At 37.7% G+C, this 15953-nt stretch overlaps 1 protein-coding gene across 1 annotated transcript; it reads left to right on the forward strand.

The window, feature by feature from the left end:
* The first annotated feature begins 10 nt into the window (after positions 1-10).
* On the forward strand, positions 11-574 carry LOC136499450 (non-specific lipid-transfer protein A-like). The gene is made up of 2 exons (XM_066495101.1): positions 11-336; positions 454-574. The coding sequence occupies exons 1-2, from the start codon at positions 11-13 to the stop codon at positions 461-463; spliced, it is 336 nt and encodes a 111-aa protein (XP_066351198.1). The 3' UTR covers positions 464-574.
* Positions 575-15953: the final 15379 nt, after the last annotated feature.

Below are 15953 nucleotides of genomic sequence, written 5' to 3' on the forward strand. Positions count from 1 at the left end.
AGACATATCGATGATGAACAAGGGCGGCGCCGCACCTACGGTGGCGTCGGCGAGGCCGGATCCGGACGTGAGCTGCGCGGACGTGGACGAGAACCTGCGGCCCTGCGTCGGGTACGTGACGGGCAAGGAGGCGGCCCCGGCCGCCGAGTGCTGCGCCGGCGTGAAGCGGATCAGGGCCATGCCGTCCGGCACGGCGGACCGGCGCCAGGGGTGCGAGTGCGTCAAGCAGGTGGCGGCCAAGTACCAGCCGCTCAACGCCGACGCCATCTGCGACCTCCCGGCGCAGTGCGGCGCGCCGCTGCCGTTCCCGCTCACCCTCAACTTCGACTGCACCACGTGCGTATATCCTATCCTAATTAACTTCATTACTAGCGTAGCATATATACCACCATATGATCTATGTTGTACTGATTAATGCAATTTTCCTTTTGGTTTCTGACTTTCCTGACGCAGAATTCCATGAGCTAACACATGAATGCAAAGGAGCTAACCATCCTGAAAATGGAGAAAATAAAGAGAGGGAAGCAAGTACAAATAAGACATGTTCATTCGAAATGAACTAGCTACTCTTGTAAACGACGACTCTAATACGTCATACGTGTAATATAAGGGCCTTGCAAGAGTGAACTTGCTAAGTTGTAAACGCCTCTGATAATATTTATAATAAGAGGGCCTTTGCTATGTGCAAATGCAAGCAGCTTTTTATCCAAGTGAACTTGTGCGTTGCTCTTGTATAAACGTCTCTATTTCTAATAAGGGCCTAGCTGTGCGAGCTGATTTTTTTTTATATTTTTTTATGTATCCAAAGAAGAAAAAGAAACAACTATCATGATATAATAAAAAAGAAATAGGCTCCTGAGGGTCCCATCAAGAAGAAGAAGAAGAAGAAGAAGAAGAAGAAGAAGTTTAACTAATGAGTCTGTCTACCCAACAACCATGTGTTTCAACAAAAGGTAGCACATGGTTGTTTGCTAGCTACAAAACACATAATTTGTAACAGAGGAAAAACCATGTGTTTTAGTACAAGCTAGCACATGGTTGTTGGTTGCTTGCATAACACATGATTTCCAAGAGAGAAGAAACCATATGTTTTAGCACAAGGTAGCACACGTTTTTAAAGAAGGCCCACTTAGAGAAAATCTGTTATAATTTTTATGCAACCAAAGTTAGTCCATTAACTAAAATGACAAAATGGTCCATTTAACAGCAGCAGCCCATAAGAGAAGCCCAAAACCATGAATACATAAGAATATAACTAAAATTATAAATTGGCCCATTTAACAGTAGCAACCCATAACAAAAGCCCAAAACCATGAATGCATAGGAATATAAAGACTTAGGAGAGATGCCAACCAGAAACAGATCTGCGTGGGGGAAGCCTCTGCTCTGTTCACGCAGGGCAGGGGAAAGGGGGAGATATCAGATTGCAAAGAAGAACATGAAATTTCAAGAAGAAGAACTAGAAGATTGATCCATACCTCATCAACAAAGGTTAGTATCCCAATCTTTTGAATCTACTTTCTGAAAAAGCAACAAAAAACAATAGCAACTCAGATCAAAGACTAGGAGAATGTAGATCCATGGAAAAGACATCACATCATTGTTGCGGTACCAAACTATCAAGCGTGTTCTTGTTTCCCCTCAAATAAATTGCCCAGCAACATCTCGAGGGTTGCTCGGGAGTGTGCTTCACGTATTTTCCAGGTGCTTTGCTATTCTCGATGAGAGGCCTACAAATGATCAGAAAATAATATGTTTAAGCGCCACGAACATGAAGTAGAAGGAATACTGCAGGTATCATTAAAAAAAATAGCTGATTCCTGGGCTCATAGGTTAACTTTCGACAAGTAACAAGGAGTCAGAGCAGCATACCCAAAACATTTTATGAAAGATCGGTAGGCAGGCAACAGGATTTCAGCAACTGCGAGTCTTAGTGACTCGCGCAGCTCAGTGTCTGGAACAGACCAGCCACATTGCTTCTGGTAGATCTCTTCAAATAACACATTGAAAGACCTGAATCTGATAGCACCACAGGAAGAAACCAAAAACATGACAATACTTCAGAACTTGTACAAGAAAGCAATCCTCAAATAATTATAGTATCAGACTAACCTCTCCTTCATAGCCGCTCTTGAAGCCCCACTGCTATTGCCACCATCACTTCCTACCTAACCACTACCACCTGATGAAGTCAAACCTTGACCAGAGAGGCATTGCAACACCTGTAACATCAGACCAAATAAATATAAGGTTATCCACATGGATAGGATCTACATATACTAGTTTCATTTTCCAGGTGATATTATCACATTGCATGTACAAACAGACCAAGTGGTGCTGCAAGCAACATTGACTTGTTGAGAATAATCCTATTCCTAAATATTTCCTACTCAGTCAGGAACAAGTATTAAAAAACAACGCTAACGGGAAAATATTATCACATTTTGCTTGTGCTTGCTACAACAGCAGGGCATGGCCCTAGTTGCTCAGTGTGCATAAGAAGCAGGTCCAGCACTTGGGGGTTCAACCAATTATTTCGATCACACCCTAGTTCCTCAACCAATTATTTGCAGAGAGCATAGTACAAAACTGAGAGCATGACATCACACACACATGTAGCTAGTAGAAATCAAACACACACACACACACACACAAATCGAATTTTCTGGGCCAATTTTCTAAAAGTAATTCTATAGCCACATCAACAAGCCACTCTAAATCCTATCCCTATTCATCAGAGAACTACTAGCTAGCTAGCTCTAGTTGCATAAGAGATGGAAAATTGCAACTAAGGTACTGGTGCACACCTGAAAACCGAATAAGCAACTCCTTAGGAAAATCGAAGATGCAGAGCAGTAGCTTCTAGAACTCAGGGCCAAACTGAAAACAGCAGCCAAACTACTACTGGGACTGCTGTGATGTTCCTGCACAAGACAAGCATAGTCACACAACTCAGCAATCCTCAACTAATCCTCAACTAAAATTACAAATATATCTCTTATGCATTTGCTATATTACTATTGTAATTAAATTACAGAACAAAAATAAGGAAATTGCACATTTGACATAGTGCAACTTGTACTTGCTGCTAATGCAATTATACTGTACATGTATACAATTTAAAGATCCGGCTCATGCAACTTGTTCACGCAAAGCAGGGCAAAGGGGCATAGATTAGATCGAAGAGGAACCACAAACCTCAATAGCCAAGGTTAGTACATCGATCATTTAAATCCAATCTCCTTGTGTGTGTTAGATACATGGAATATGTAATGATGAGAAACCTTCTAACTGTCAAAACATAAAATCTGGATGTTATAACAGAACATGAATCTAGAAAGAAGAACAAGGCGGCCAGAAATGTCAGAGGCACAATATCAGATTCAGAATTATGAGAAAATGATTCACCAAGAAGAAAGCAACAATAATGTAAAATTACTCCTAATTCAAAACAATTGACACAAATAATAAATAAATGAGAACTAATGGCTTCTTCATTTTCTTGTAGGTTTTAATTGCTTCCCTTATGCAACTAATACAAGCACCAGTCGAGTTTGATCAACTACTTGAGGTAAGAAACACAATTCAATGATGCAATAAAAAGCTATGTAAGTACTCAGCTGCTTGCTTTTTTTATGAAGCAGAATAATATGTATGTCACAACAAGTAGATGTGATGATTATCCAACATCAGTGAAGCCACAAGAAGCAATTAAGGAAGTGCAGTCAGCTCCTTACCAAATATTTGTAGGCACAAATTATTCCAGTGACCTTTCAAATACCTACAGATACAAAAAGGTGAGCAAAATCATTGCTTAGAATCAAAAAATGCCAACATAAGAAGGTTGTTTTTCGACTAAAATATATTTCAATGCAGGGAGGCTACACTAAACTTATGATGGAACAGATCAGGAACTCTCAGGAAGATAATCAGACTGACTGGAATACACAGGTAAAATTTATAATACTAGTACACAAAAATTACAATTCAGACATATGTAAATTACACACATATGTGCAATGTAATTTCAGCATAACAGTACTTTAATTTCAATGCTTCATTATAAACTGTGCAACAACATGAAGAGATGCAATGATCATTAACAAAGATGATACTTGGAAATGACAGGAATGAGATAAAACTATATTATATATGCTTGTCAAACTAGTTGTATTATATTATAAATGGTAACCATTCTCATTATCAAATAAATAAAACAGAATATGAGACTTGAAGATTTAGATGGAATCTTTGGACCACAAACTGACTGGTCAATATTAGAGTCAAGGTTGTCATACGAGGTAGATACAGACAGCTGAGCCAATTTGATTACATTTATAAGCAATACAAATATGTACTGGCATCAAAGTAAAATTTATCTTTACAAAAACAGGATGGAGAAATGGCAATCGTCGCTGATGATGATGTAGCAATGACAAGCATAACTAATGATGATAGATATGAAATTCAATAAATACCATTGGCAAACAGATGTATTCAATAACATGTACATTGATGAGGTACATAACAAATGATCTCTTCAACTATTTCATTCCACACTGAAAAAAATATTTGTATTATAAATGACATTACTCAGAAACTAAGACTGCTACTAATATATTTACAGGTGCAGCATGAAAATCAAGATGACCAACCAACAATGGGAGAAAATGACTTTAGGATCATAGCAATAGAACCAACAAGTTCAGATATTACATCAGCTATAACAGATGATAATGAGCATGTAAATGGTAGCTAGGAACTGACGGAGGAAGAGATTGAAGAATTCATAAAAAATGAGCAGGTTACAGCATCTGAAGGCAACAATGCACCAATCAACAGCAAGTACACCCCATAGCTATCGATGGAATTTAAGAGTAGGGATGATGCTCACAATTACTTCAACTTCTATGCGTTCCTAGCCGGATTTCAAGTTGCCATAACACATACGACAAGAACTCAAAGTAAGAAGATGTAACACCCCAAAATTTGCCTCTTTTGAAAATAGAATTAAAATAATTTATTTGTGAATTTTTGTGCACATGAAAACATAGGAAAATAAAAAAAATTATTAATTTAAAATTTATCATAAGATAGAAACGTGTTTGTTGCATTCATGCCGGTCGCACCTCGTGTTTCTATGTGCAAAATGTGTTTTTTTATATGTTTAGGAGACGGATATCTATCTCTAGGAAATTTTCAGCTTATTTCTGGAATTTAATTACTACCACCTTCACCTTAATCTTTATATTCCAAGTTCCCAACAATATTTTTATGAGCTCTAAATACTTTATTTGGGTTCATCATGTTCCAAAGTGTCTCTAAGAATTTTCCTCAAATTTTCGGAGGTCTCGGAGTATTTTTTTGTGGCTTAAATATCAATTTTAGACTTTTCTAGAATTATTTTATTCACGAAATTAATTATTTCCTTAAATAATAAATCTCTCATTTTTCCCAACGCTCAAAGCCCATGTGCAATATTCCTAATAAATCGTTAAGGCCCATGCATTTATTTACTAATGGGCTTTAATGATTATTTAGGCCCATTAGTGCAGGCGGATGGTGCAACGTCAATTAGTACCATATCGCTAGTTGACGTGGATGTAGGGAGTTTTTCTTTCTATATATATCTACCAACCACTTGGGCAAAGTACACCAAAACTACCGTATGGGGAGCCCCTAGTTTGGGAAATCCCTCGTGTAGTAAATCATATTTTTCTCATCCTTCTCTTGTCGTCGCCGTCGCCGTTGCCATCGCTGTCGCCGCTGCCGTCGCCTGAGACGAGCAAGTCTGCGCCACCGGCGCTGCAGGCAGGCTCTCCAGAAGCCGGACAACTCCATGAGTAGTTCGCCGCCGTCCATCATCACCGGCCACCATCTGCAGGTTCGCTGTCCTGGCTATCAAAGCTCGACGTGCTCTCTGTTACAGCATGCAGCTCCTGGTCGTCAACCTCCCTTGCTACGTAAATATTTTATTCATCAAATTAATATGCTAATGACGCCGTGCTTATTTCATCCATATGCAATCATTGATCCCTTTTGTTTATTCTGAATTGTATAATACTAGTTCACGTAAGACATCTTTTTAATCTCTACAGTTTCTTCGTTTTAATTGCGATTTGATTCGTTCAACTTGCGTTAGGTTCGTAATTTCATAACCTACATGTTCATACTATTGTTAGATGTGTTTTCAACTTTTAAAATTCATGATTAGATTTAATCTATTATTTTAATAAAGGAAATCTTGTTTATTTCATATCTTTTACGTTTTAGATCCGTTTTGACCCATTCAAGCTGCGTTAGATTCATAGCGACAAGATCTACGTGTTAGTAACAATGTTTATCATGTCACTAATACTAGAATTTTATGGTTTAAATCATATCTTGATTAATAATTATGCAACTGGGTTTTGTAAATAAAATATGATTCGTTTTACTTTAGTTTTATAATTCAAATCTAAATTTGATTTAATCCAATTTATATAAGACTTTATATAGTTAAATAAATGAAGCCTATAGTTTTCTTTTCCGCGTATAAAGTAAATCTTTCGGTAGTTGTATCTTTTCAACCGTAGCTTCGATTAGCGTGCTCTTCGCGTCTGTGTGTTCGTAGCGAGACGTAGATTTGTTTCACAAACTTTTCATCTTGATTTTATGTTTGGTGTACTGTTCTGATTTAGTTCTGTTGTTTGCTTCGTGTATGATTTGTATGGATGCTTGTGTGGTGCTTTATGATTACGTCCAGTCGGTGAGATTTACGTGTTGAATCAAGAAGAAGAAGAAGAACGTTGAAGATTAAAGCTTACCGAAGGATCGGTGTTTTAAGGCAAGTATAGCATGGGATCTTTCTTGTTGTCCTATACACCTTTAATCACTTAATTCATATTGCATGTGTCTACCATGACTACCACTAAGGATATCCTAGTCTTTTGGACTTGTACCTTGACACCTTTGGGATATGCATTGGTAGTTTGATGCTAGTGCTCAACTACAACCATGATCTGGTAACTTGACTAATGGTATATGCAATAAACATTAAAAGATGCTTTTTAGCAACATGGAATCAGGGGGTTAGAGCATTGGGCTATTTTTATGGTGCTCTAGATTCCTCTTCCTAAGGACTTATCTGTAAGTGATCATCCGGGACTTACAGTACAGCTGTGAGGGCTATATGGCTCTGGCTTTAGCTCAGTAGGAGGACATTTTCTAGCTTGTTAGAGGTTACCTTTATGGCGCAAGAGGGGCTCCGATTTGTATGGTCTCGGCCTGCCAAGAGGGTGTACTTTGGTTTCTTTATATTTTGTTAGTCACTCCTTGGAGGGGGTTCATGCTTACTGATGGGGAAACCTTAGCGGCCCTAACTTGTTAGACGAACCTTTAAAAGGCTTCATAGTGAACCCTATTGACCTTCCTTGGTAGTGGGTCAAGAGGCTGATCACCTCGGGCGAAAGGGTAAATCACGACTCACAGTGAAAGTGTACAACCTCTGCAGAGTGTAAAATTGGTATATCAGTCGTGCTCACGGTCACGAGTGGTCTTGGAACCCTTACGGAATAGATGATCACTAATGGTTAATGATGATGAACATGGATGATACTGATGATGAATATGCTCATTAATGATTACTGTTTATGCTATTCATTATTCATGCTTACCTGATCATGTGTTTATATGGGTTTGTGAATAAACTTGTTGCCACCCAATTGCTAAAATCATGACTCATAAAAATCTAATCGCAGTTAAACCAATGTCAGCCTTTTGAGCCTCATGAACCCCATGATATATTTGTTGAGTACGACATGTACTTCTGCTTGCTTTACTTTTTAATTATTTGGAAAAATCCCGGATGGGTACTAGATTGCTATAGTCTAGAGGAGTTAGGTTTGTGATCAACCAGTCAGTTATCCCTGTGGAATTGGAGTCTTCGCCTGAAGATTGGAGTTGTCTTTCCGTTGTTTGCTATCTAAGGTTATATTCTTTACACTAATACGTTATGTATTTAAGCATTGTCTATTGATATTACCCTTATTTGTAGCTATATGTGAGATTTGACTTCCTGGGCTCACATATGGTGCGTATCTGGTTTTGTTCTTAAAACCAGGTGCTACAGAGTGGTATCAGAGTAATACTGACTGTAGGACGCAAGCCTAGTTAGAAACTGGTTGTTTTAAGGTATATAAGTTGCTGCAAAAATCCTTGTTCTATAAATCTTGATATTTTCTTCTCTACTATATCTCTACCCTTGCTATTCATCTCTACCTTGATGCTTATTTTAAAGTCTTTGTTCTTATCTCCACTCCTTGATTTGATATTATTTTAGAACTATTCCTCATCCCCTTCTTGTGTAATCTGAAGATAAGTCTTAGGATTGTTACCCCTAGCATAATAAGGACGATAGTATCGTAAGTTGAGTCAATGATTGAATTGTGAATCTTTGTTGCTTGTTGAATTGTCATTATGCTTATGATTGTTTTGAATCTTTGCAATGATTGCAATGATCTTGTTGGGTGTCCCCACAATTTCATTTAGTTTATAGGCCTAAGGTATAAGGATTAGTGAAATAAATAGTCGGGTTTTGGTTATCTCCTGTTTCCTCTATTCTGTCTTTCCAGAGCAGTCTACACTCTTCGGTTTATATCTTTATTCTTAGACAATTAAAAATCATCAGAAAATTCTAGACAATAGTACACTTCAATATCTTTCTCTGAGCGGAAGAATCAGACTGATACCTATTTTGGTTATGGAGATACGAAAATCACAAGACGATGCATCTGTGCTGTTGGAATCTAGAGTAGTTTCTGTAGTGCACTATTTTTGACCAAGTTAACTGCAGAATTTGGAAAAATGTTCTATAAGGAAGTTGTGGAGAATTTTATAAGCTTTCCAATGGTATAAGCTACAACTTTATTGGATAAATATAATGAGAGTTATAGCTGTTTCACTGGGCTGCTGTTTTTCATCTCGCGAGGAATTCCAGATTTCTTGTTCTTGCCCATACACAAGAGTCTTATTGGGATGTCATGATGTCATGATACTAGTTAGCTCCTCTAGAAGAATGTGCAAGCTATTCTTGGTGTCCCTTGTTTATCTTTTCTTCAGGGGGGTAGCCAAGTTGAAGAATGTGTAAGGTGAAGTATCCTACGTTCTAGTTTGCGCAGCGGAAGCATGGTGGTACTCAAAGATGTGTGAGAAACTCAGAGTTTCGATGAAGTTTGATTAAAGGTTCAAGGGAGGTTTAACCAAGATCATCAAGATGTTGATAATGCTACTGGAAGAGGTTTTAAGTTAGTTTGGATCAAGAGACCTCAGCTAAGTGCTAAAGGAATCCAAGAAGAGGTTGGAGTAAAACCTATGTATTAGCTATGCCAAATCAGGACAAGAGCTTTATGTCCACTAGGATGCACTTTATCAAGGTGTGGGATGTGTCTTTATACGAGAAGAAAAGTAGTGGCTTGTTCATTAAGTCAACTAAGGAAGCGTGAGTTAAACTACCTAACATGCATTTGGAGTTATCCATTGTGGAGCGTGGAAGTACTGTCTTTTTGGAAGTACAAGTGATATCTAGTAGGATTACAAGAATCTACATGACATCTTCATAAGTTGGTCTTGAGCATGTGATATCTTCGTCGGAACGATATTGATTATGACTTGGAAAAGTGCTATCACCTGGAGAAGAAGTCGCAGCCGATGCCCTTAGCAACGGAGAATTGTGCTAAGAAGGTTCGGGTGACACCAAGGACTAAGAATTTTATTCTAAGTTCAAGTAACTGGATCAGAATTATTAATGTTTTGAAGGTTAGTAGTAGAATTTCCTTCTAATTAAGAGATTCATCGGGCTTCATTAGGGAAGGTGGATATCTTAAGGCAGAGAATTGGTATTATAGGAAATGTGGCCTAGTGATTGGAGATACCTAGTATTGTTTGGAGTATCTATTAGAATCTTGGAATTAGTTGGGCAAGTTATTTGGAGTAAGATTTACAGGTATGCAAAGTAAAGTGGGATCATTATCAAGACAATGGAACTACACGAGAAAGTAAAGAAGAATTCAAAGACAGAGTATTCCTATCTCCTAGTCGATGTCTTCCGAATCTCGGGGACGAGATTCATCTTAAGGGGGTAGAATTGTAACACCCCAAAATTTGCCTCTTTTGAAAATAGGATTAAAATGATTTATTTGTGAATTTTTGTGCACATGAAAACATAGGAAAATAAAAAAATTTCATTAATTTAAAATTTATCATAAGGTAGAAACGTGTTTGTTGCATTCATGCCGGTCGCACCTCGTGTTTCTATGTGCAAAATGTGTGTTTTTTATACATTTAGGAGACGAATATCTATCTCTAGGAATTTTCCAGCTTCTTTCTAGAATTTAATTCCTATCTCCTTCACCTTAATCTTTATGTTCCAACTTCCCAACAATATTTTTATGAGCTCCAAATACTTTATTTAGGTTCATCATGTTCCAAAGTGTCTTTGAGAATTTTCCCCAAATTTTCGGAGGTCTCAGAGTATTTTTTTGTGGCTTAAATATCAATTCTAGACTTTTCTAGAATTATTTTATTCACAAAATTAATTAATTCCTTAAATAATAAATCTCTCATTTTTTCGAACGCTCAAAGCCCATGTGCAATATTCCTAATAAATCCTTAAGGCCCATGTATTTATTTACTAATGGGCTTTAATGATTATTTAGGCCCATTAGTGCAGGCGGATGGTGCAACGTCAATTAGTACCATATCGCTAGTTGACGTGGATGTGGAGAGTTTTTCTTCCTATATATATCTACCAACCCCTTGGGCAAATCACACCAAAACTACCGTATGAGGAGCTCCTAGTTTGGGAAATCCCTCGTGTAGTAAATCATATTTTTCTCATCCTTCTCTTGTCGTCGCCGTCGCCGCTGTCGTCGCCGTCGCCTGAGACGAGCAAGTCTGCGCCACCGGCGCTACAGGCAGGCTCTCCAGAAGCCGGACAACTCCACGAGTAGTTCGCCGCTGTCCATCATCACCGGCCACCATCTGCAGGTTCGCTGTCCTGGCTATCAAAGCCCGGCGTGCTCTATGTTACAACATGCAGCTCCGGTCGTCAACCTCCCTTGCTACGTAAATATTTTATTCATCAAATTAATATGCTAATGACGCCGAGCTTATTTCATCGATATGCAATCATTGATCCTTTTTGTTTATTCTGAATTGTATAATACTAGTTCACGTAAGACATCTTTTTAATCTCTACAGTTTCTTCGTTTTAATTGCGATTTGGTTCGTTCAACTTGCGTTAGGTGCGTAATTTCATAACCTACATGTTCATACTATTGTTAGATGTGTTTTCAACTTTTAAAATTCATGATTAGATTTAATCTATTATTTTAATAAAGGAAATCTTGTTTATTTCATATCTTTTACGTTTTAGATCCGTTTTGACCCATTCAAGCTGCGTTAGATTCATAGCGACAAGATCTACGTGTTAGTAACAATGTTTATCATGTCACTAATACTAGAATTTCATGGTTTAAATCATATCTTGATTAATAATTATGCAACTGGGTTTTGTAAATAAAATATGATTCGTTTTACTTTAGTTTTATAATTCAAATCTAAATTTGATTTAATCCAATTTATATAAGACTTTATATAGTTAAATAAATGAAGCCTATAGTTTTCTTTTCCGCGTATAAAGTAAATCTTTCGGTAGTTGTATCTTTTCAACCGTAGCTTCGATTAGTGTGCTCTTCGCGTCTGTGTGTTCATAGCGAGACGTAGATTTGTTTCACAAACTTTTCATCTTGATTTTATGTTTGGTGTACTATTCTGATTTAGTTCTATTATTTGCTTTGTGTATGATTTGTATGGATGCTTGTGTGGTGCTTTATGATTACGTCCAGTCGGTGAGATTTACGTGTTGAATCAAGAAGAAGAAGAAGAACGTTGAAGATTAAAGCTTACCGAAGGATCGGTGTTTTAAGGCAAGTATAGCATGGGATCTTCCTTGTTGTCCTATACACCTTTAATCACTTAATTCATATTGCATGTGTCTACCATGACTACCACTAAGGATATCCTAGTCTTTTGGACTTGTACCTTGACACCTTTGGGATATGCATTGGGTAGTTTGATGCTAGTGCTCAACTACAACCATGATCTTGTAACTTGACTAATGGTATATGCAATAAACATTAAAAGATGCTTTTTAGCAACATGGAATCAGGGGTTAGAGCATTGGGCTATTTTTATGGTGCTCTAGATTCCTCTTCCTAAGGACTTATCTGTAAGTGATCATCCAGGACTTACAGTACAGCTGTGAGGGCTATATGGCTCTGGCTTTAGCTCAGTAGGAGGACATTTTCTAGCTTGTTAGAGGTTACCTTTATGGCGCAAGAGGGGCTCCGGTTTGTATGGTCTCGGCCTGCCAAGAGGGTGTACTTTGGTTTCTTTATATTTTGTTAGTCACTCCTTGGAGGGGGGTTCATGCTTACTGATGGGGAAACCTTAGCGGCCCTAACTTGTTAGACGAACCTTTGAAAGGCTTCATAGTGAACCCTATCGACCTTCCTTGGTAGTGGGTCAAGAGGCTGATCACCTCGGGCGAAAGGGTAAATCACGACTCACAGTGAAAGTGTACAACCTCTGCAGAGTGTAAAATTGGTATATCAGTCGTGCTCACGGTCACGAGTGGCCTTGGAACCCTTACGGAATAGATGATCACTAATGGTTAATGATGATGAACATGGATGATACTGATGATGAATATGCTCATTAATGATTACTGTTTATGCTATTCATTATTCATGCTTACCTGATCATGTGTTTATATGGGCTTGTGAATAAACTTGTTGCCACCCAATTGCTAAAATCATGACTCATAAAAATCTAATCGCAGTTAAACCAGTGTCAGCCTTTTGAGCCTCATGAACCCCATGATATATTTGTTGAGTATGACATGTACTTCCGCTTGCTTTACTTTTTAATTTTTTGGAAAAATCCCGGATGGGTACTAGATTGCTAGAGTCTAGAGGAGTTAGGTTTGTGATCAACCAGTCAGTTGTCCCTGTGGAATTGGAGTCTTCGCCTGAAGATTGGAGTTGTCTTTCCGCTGTTTGCTATCTAAGGTTATATTCTTTACACTAATATGTTATGTATTTAAGCATTATCTATTGATATTACCCTTATTTGTAGCTATATGTGAGATTTGACTTCCTGGGCTCATATATGGTGCGTATCTGGTTTTGTTCTTAAAATCAGGTGCTACAGTAGAGAAATAATGAGGTAGTCAAAGTGACAATGAGATGCACTGGTCAAGGAAAAGAAAAGGAACCAAAGTGTTTAGAGCAAGAAGAAGCTGAAGTAGACAAGAATGTTGGAAAGAAACCGGTAAGGAGAAGGAAAACAAATGTTTAGCAGAAGTTAGATTGTCCTTGTGTTATGATGGTGAAAGAAGAAGGAGGTGCATGGATGGTTAAAACTCTTGATTTGGAGCATAATCATGAGCTATGCCCTAGAGACATGGATCAACTATTTTCTGGTCACAAGTATATGACAGAAATGGAAAAAGAACTTATCAAGACTCTAAACGATAACAATATCCCGACTAGGAAGATGGTTTCTATTCTATCGTATCTTAGAGGGGGCTTACAACTCTACCGATGAAAAAGAAAGATATCAGCAACTACAGGACAAGGCTGAACAGAGAAGTTAAAGGATCAGATATGACACAAGTACTGGATTATTTTAGAAAGAAACAAACTGAGGATCTGTCTTTCTTTTAAAAGTTTGATTTAGATGAGGACAAGATAGTGAGAAACTTGTTCTGGACAGACTGTTCTTCTATGAAATATTATGCTGATTATGGAGAATGTGTAAGTTTTGACACGACATATATGACCAACTGATACAACTTACCTTTTGCACCATTTGTTGGAATCACATGACATAGGCAAAGTTGCCTTTTCGGATATGCTTTCCTGCATGATGAGACAGTGGACACTTTTAAGTGGGTATTTCAAACTTTCCTTGAAGCAATGGGAGGAAAACACCCTCAAATGATCATCACAGACCAAGACATGGCAATGAAATCAGCAATAGAGCAAGTCTTCATAAACACAAAGCATAGAAATTGCTTGTTCCACATAAAGACCAAATGCTACAATAAGAATGTCAAGGTCTTTGCAGTAAACGAAGGACTATATGAGGACTTCGAAGATATAGTGAACAATAGTCTAACAGTGAAGAATTTGATCGACTTTGGAAGAGAATGATTGAGGAAAGAAACCTTCAAGGGAATCACTACTTTTCCAAAATGTGGGAAATGAGGAAAAGGTTTATCCTAGTGTACTACAAAAATGGCGTCTTCCCTTTCGTACAGACCACATCTAGGAGTGAGGCAACAAATGCGAGGTTCAAAGACAATGTACGGCCAACCTATAGTATCATCAGCTTTCTGAAAGAGTACAATCGGATTGTTGATACCATAAATCAAGCAGAAAGGCTAGAGGACAACTATAGCAAGCAGAAAAGGCCAAAGGAATTTATATTCGGCTATAGAACAGAGTAGCAGGCATAACAGCTATACAACAGAAACATATTCAAAAAGTTCCAGCTACAACTGAAGGCAACATCAAGGCTGAACTACAGGGAAATCTAAGATGCGAAAATATTTGAGGTGTGGCAAAAAAGTAACCAAATTCAGGAGGTTCATAGGTTCAGGAGATATACAGTAAACACTAACCTAAGAGAAGGCGAAGAAGAATTTACCTGCATATGTGCAAAATTCAGCAAAGATGGGATACTCTGCTCTCATATCCTAAAAATAGTCATTGAAAAGGAAATCAACACAATTTCAGACAAATACTTCTTAGACAGGTGGAGAAAAAAGGATATGAAGGTACATGTTGAAAGACAAGAAGAAGAAACAGTTGCAACAAGCTCATTGTTGGGATTCAACATATTATCCAGGAGATCAACAATACTGAATTCAAAAGGATCAAAAAATGAGAAAGCCATGGAATACCTTATGGTAGAATTCGATAAGATGGAAATCAATTTAGATAGAATGTTATCTACTCAGCAAACAGGTGAAGCACAAAATGACCAGCAAGGAAATGAGGAAGGAGAAACTATAGCAGCATAAGCTGGAGATCCACAGACTAAAATAGATGATCCAGAAAGAATTTAGAGAAAGGAAAGGCCACCTAAACCTGTCAGAATGAAGACACATATAGAAGAAATAAACAAGAAACTAGTGGTAGTAGAAAAGAAGAAAACAAATGACACAGACAGTGCAGGTATAAAATTTTAGGATATACAAATGGAATTTAAGTACATACAAATAGAATTTGAATTCAAATGCAAAAATTCTTATTTATGTGAACTAATAATGTTTTGTAAGCTCCCCGGTGAAGCTAAAAAGAAAGAAGAGGAAGGAAACATCAAATGGTAGCACTGATCCTGAAGCCACAACACACTAAGGACATGGTGATCAAAGACATGCAGCAATTCACGATGATCAGCAAATAGAAGCAAAATTTAAGTAGCCAATATATTTATGTAATTTAAGTAATGAGTAGAATGTTACAAACATTAAATTAAATTATGCCTAGATCTAAAATTACATATGCTAAGAACTACAATTGCAGTGCACAATATCTGCAATTTACATTATCGGTGATTGCAATTGTGTAACCAAATTTTATATTTGTCTTGTTTTCATCATCAGCAAGTAATAATAGTAACAAACCACTTTCAACTTCTGTAGATAGCTAATACTGCCAGTTTCTCTCACTTACCTACCCCACCATACAGACTTACAGAATATAAAACATGCCAGCGATCTAGGACTAGGACAGTAGTGGCCTAACCAACACACGAGAGAATATTTCAAGGTAGGAGGAGCTGAGTTTGTGGGGTCTGCGTTGACACAAATCATAAATAATAGATTTCATGATGTGTTAGCACAA

This window comes from Miscanthus floridulus, chromosome 13 (assembly GCF_019320115.1).
Source record: "Miscanthus floridulus cultivar M001 chromosome 13, ASM1932011v1, whole genome shotgun sequence".
Classification (NCBI taxonomy): Eukaryota; Viridiplantae; Streptophyta; class Magnoliopsida; order Poales; family Poaceae; genus Miscanthus; species Miscanthus floridulus.

What these genes read in the sequence shown, in the direction of transcription:
- LOC136499450 (XM_066495101.1), top strand. Translation starts at nt 11, where the DNA reads ATGATGAACAAGGGCGGCGCCGCACCTACGGTGGCGTCGGCGAGGCCG.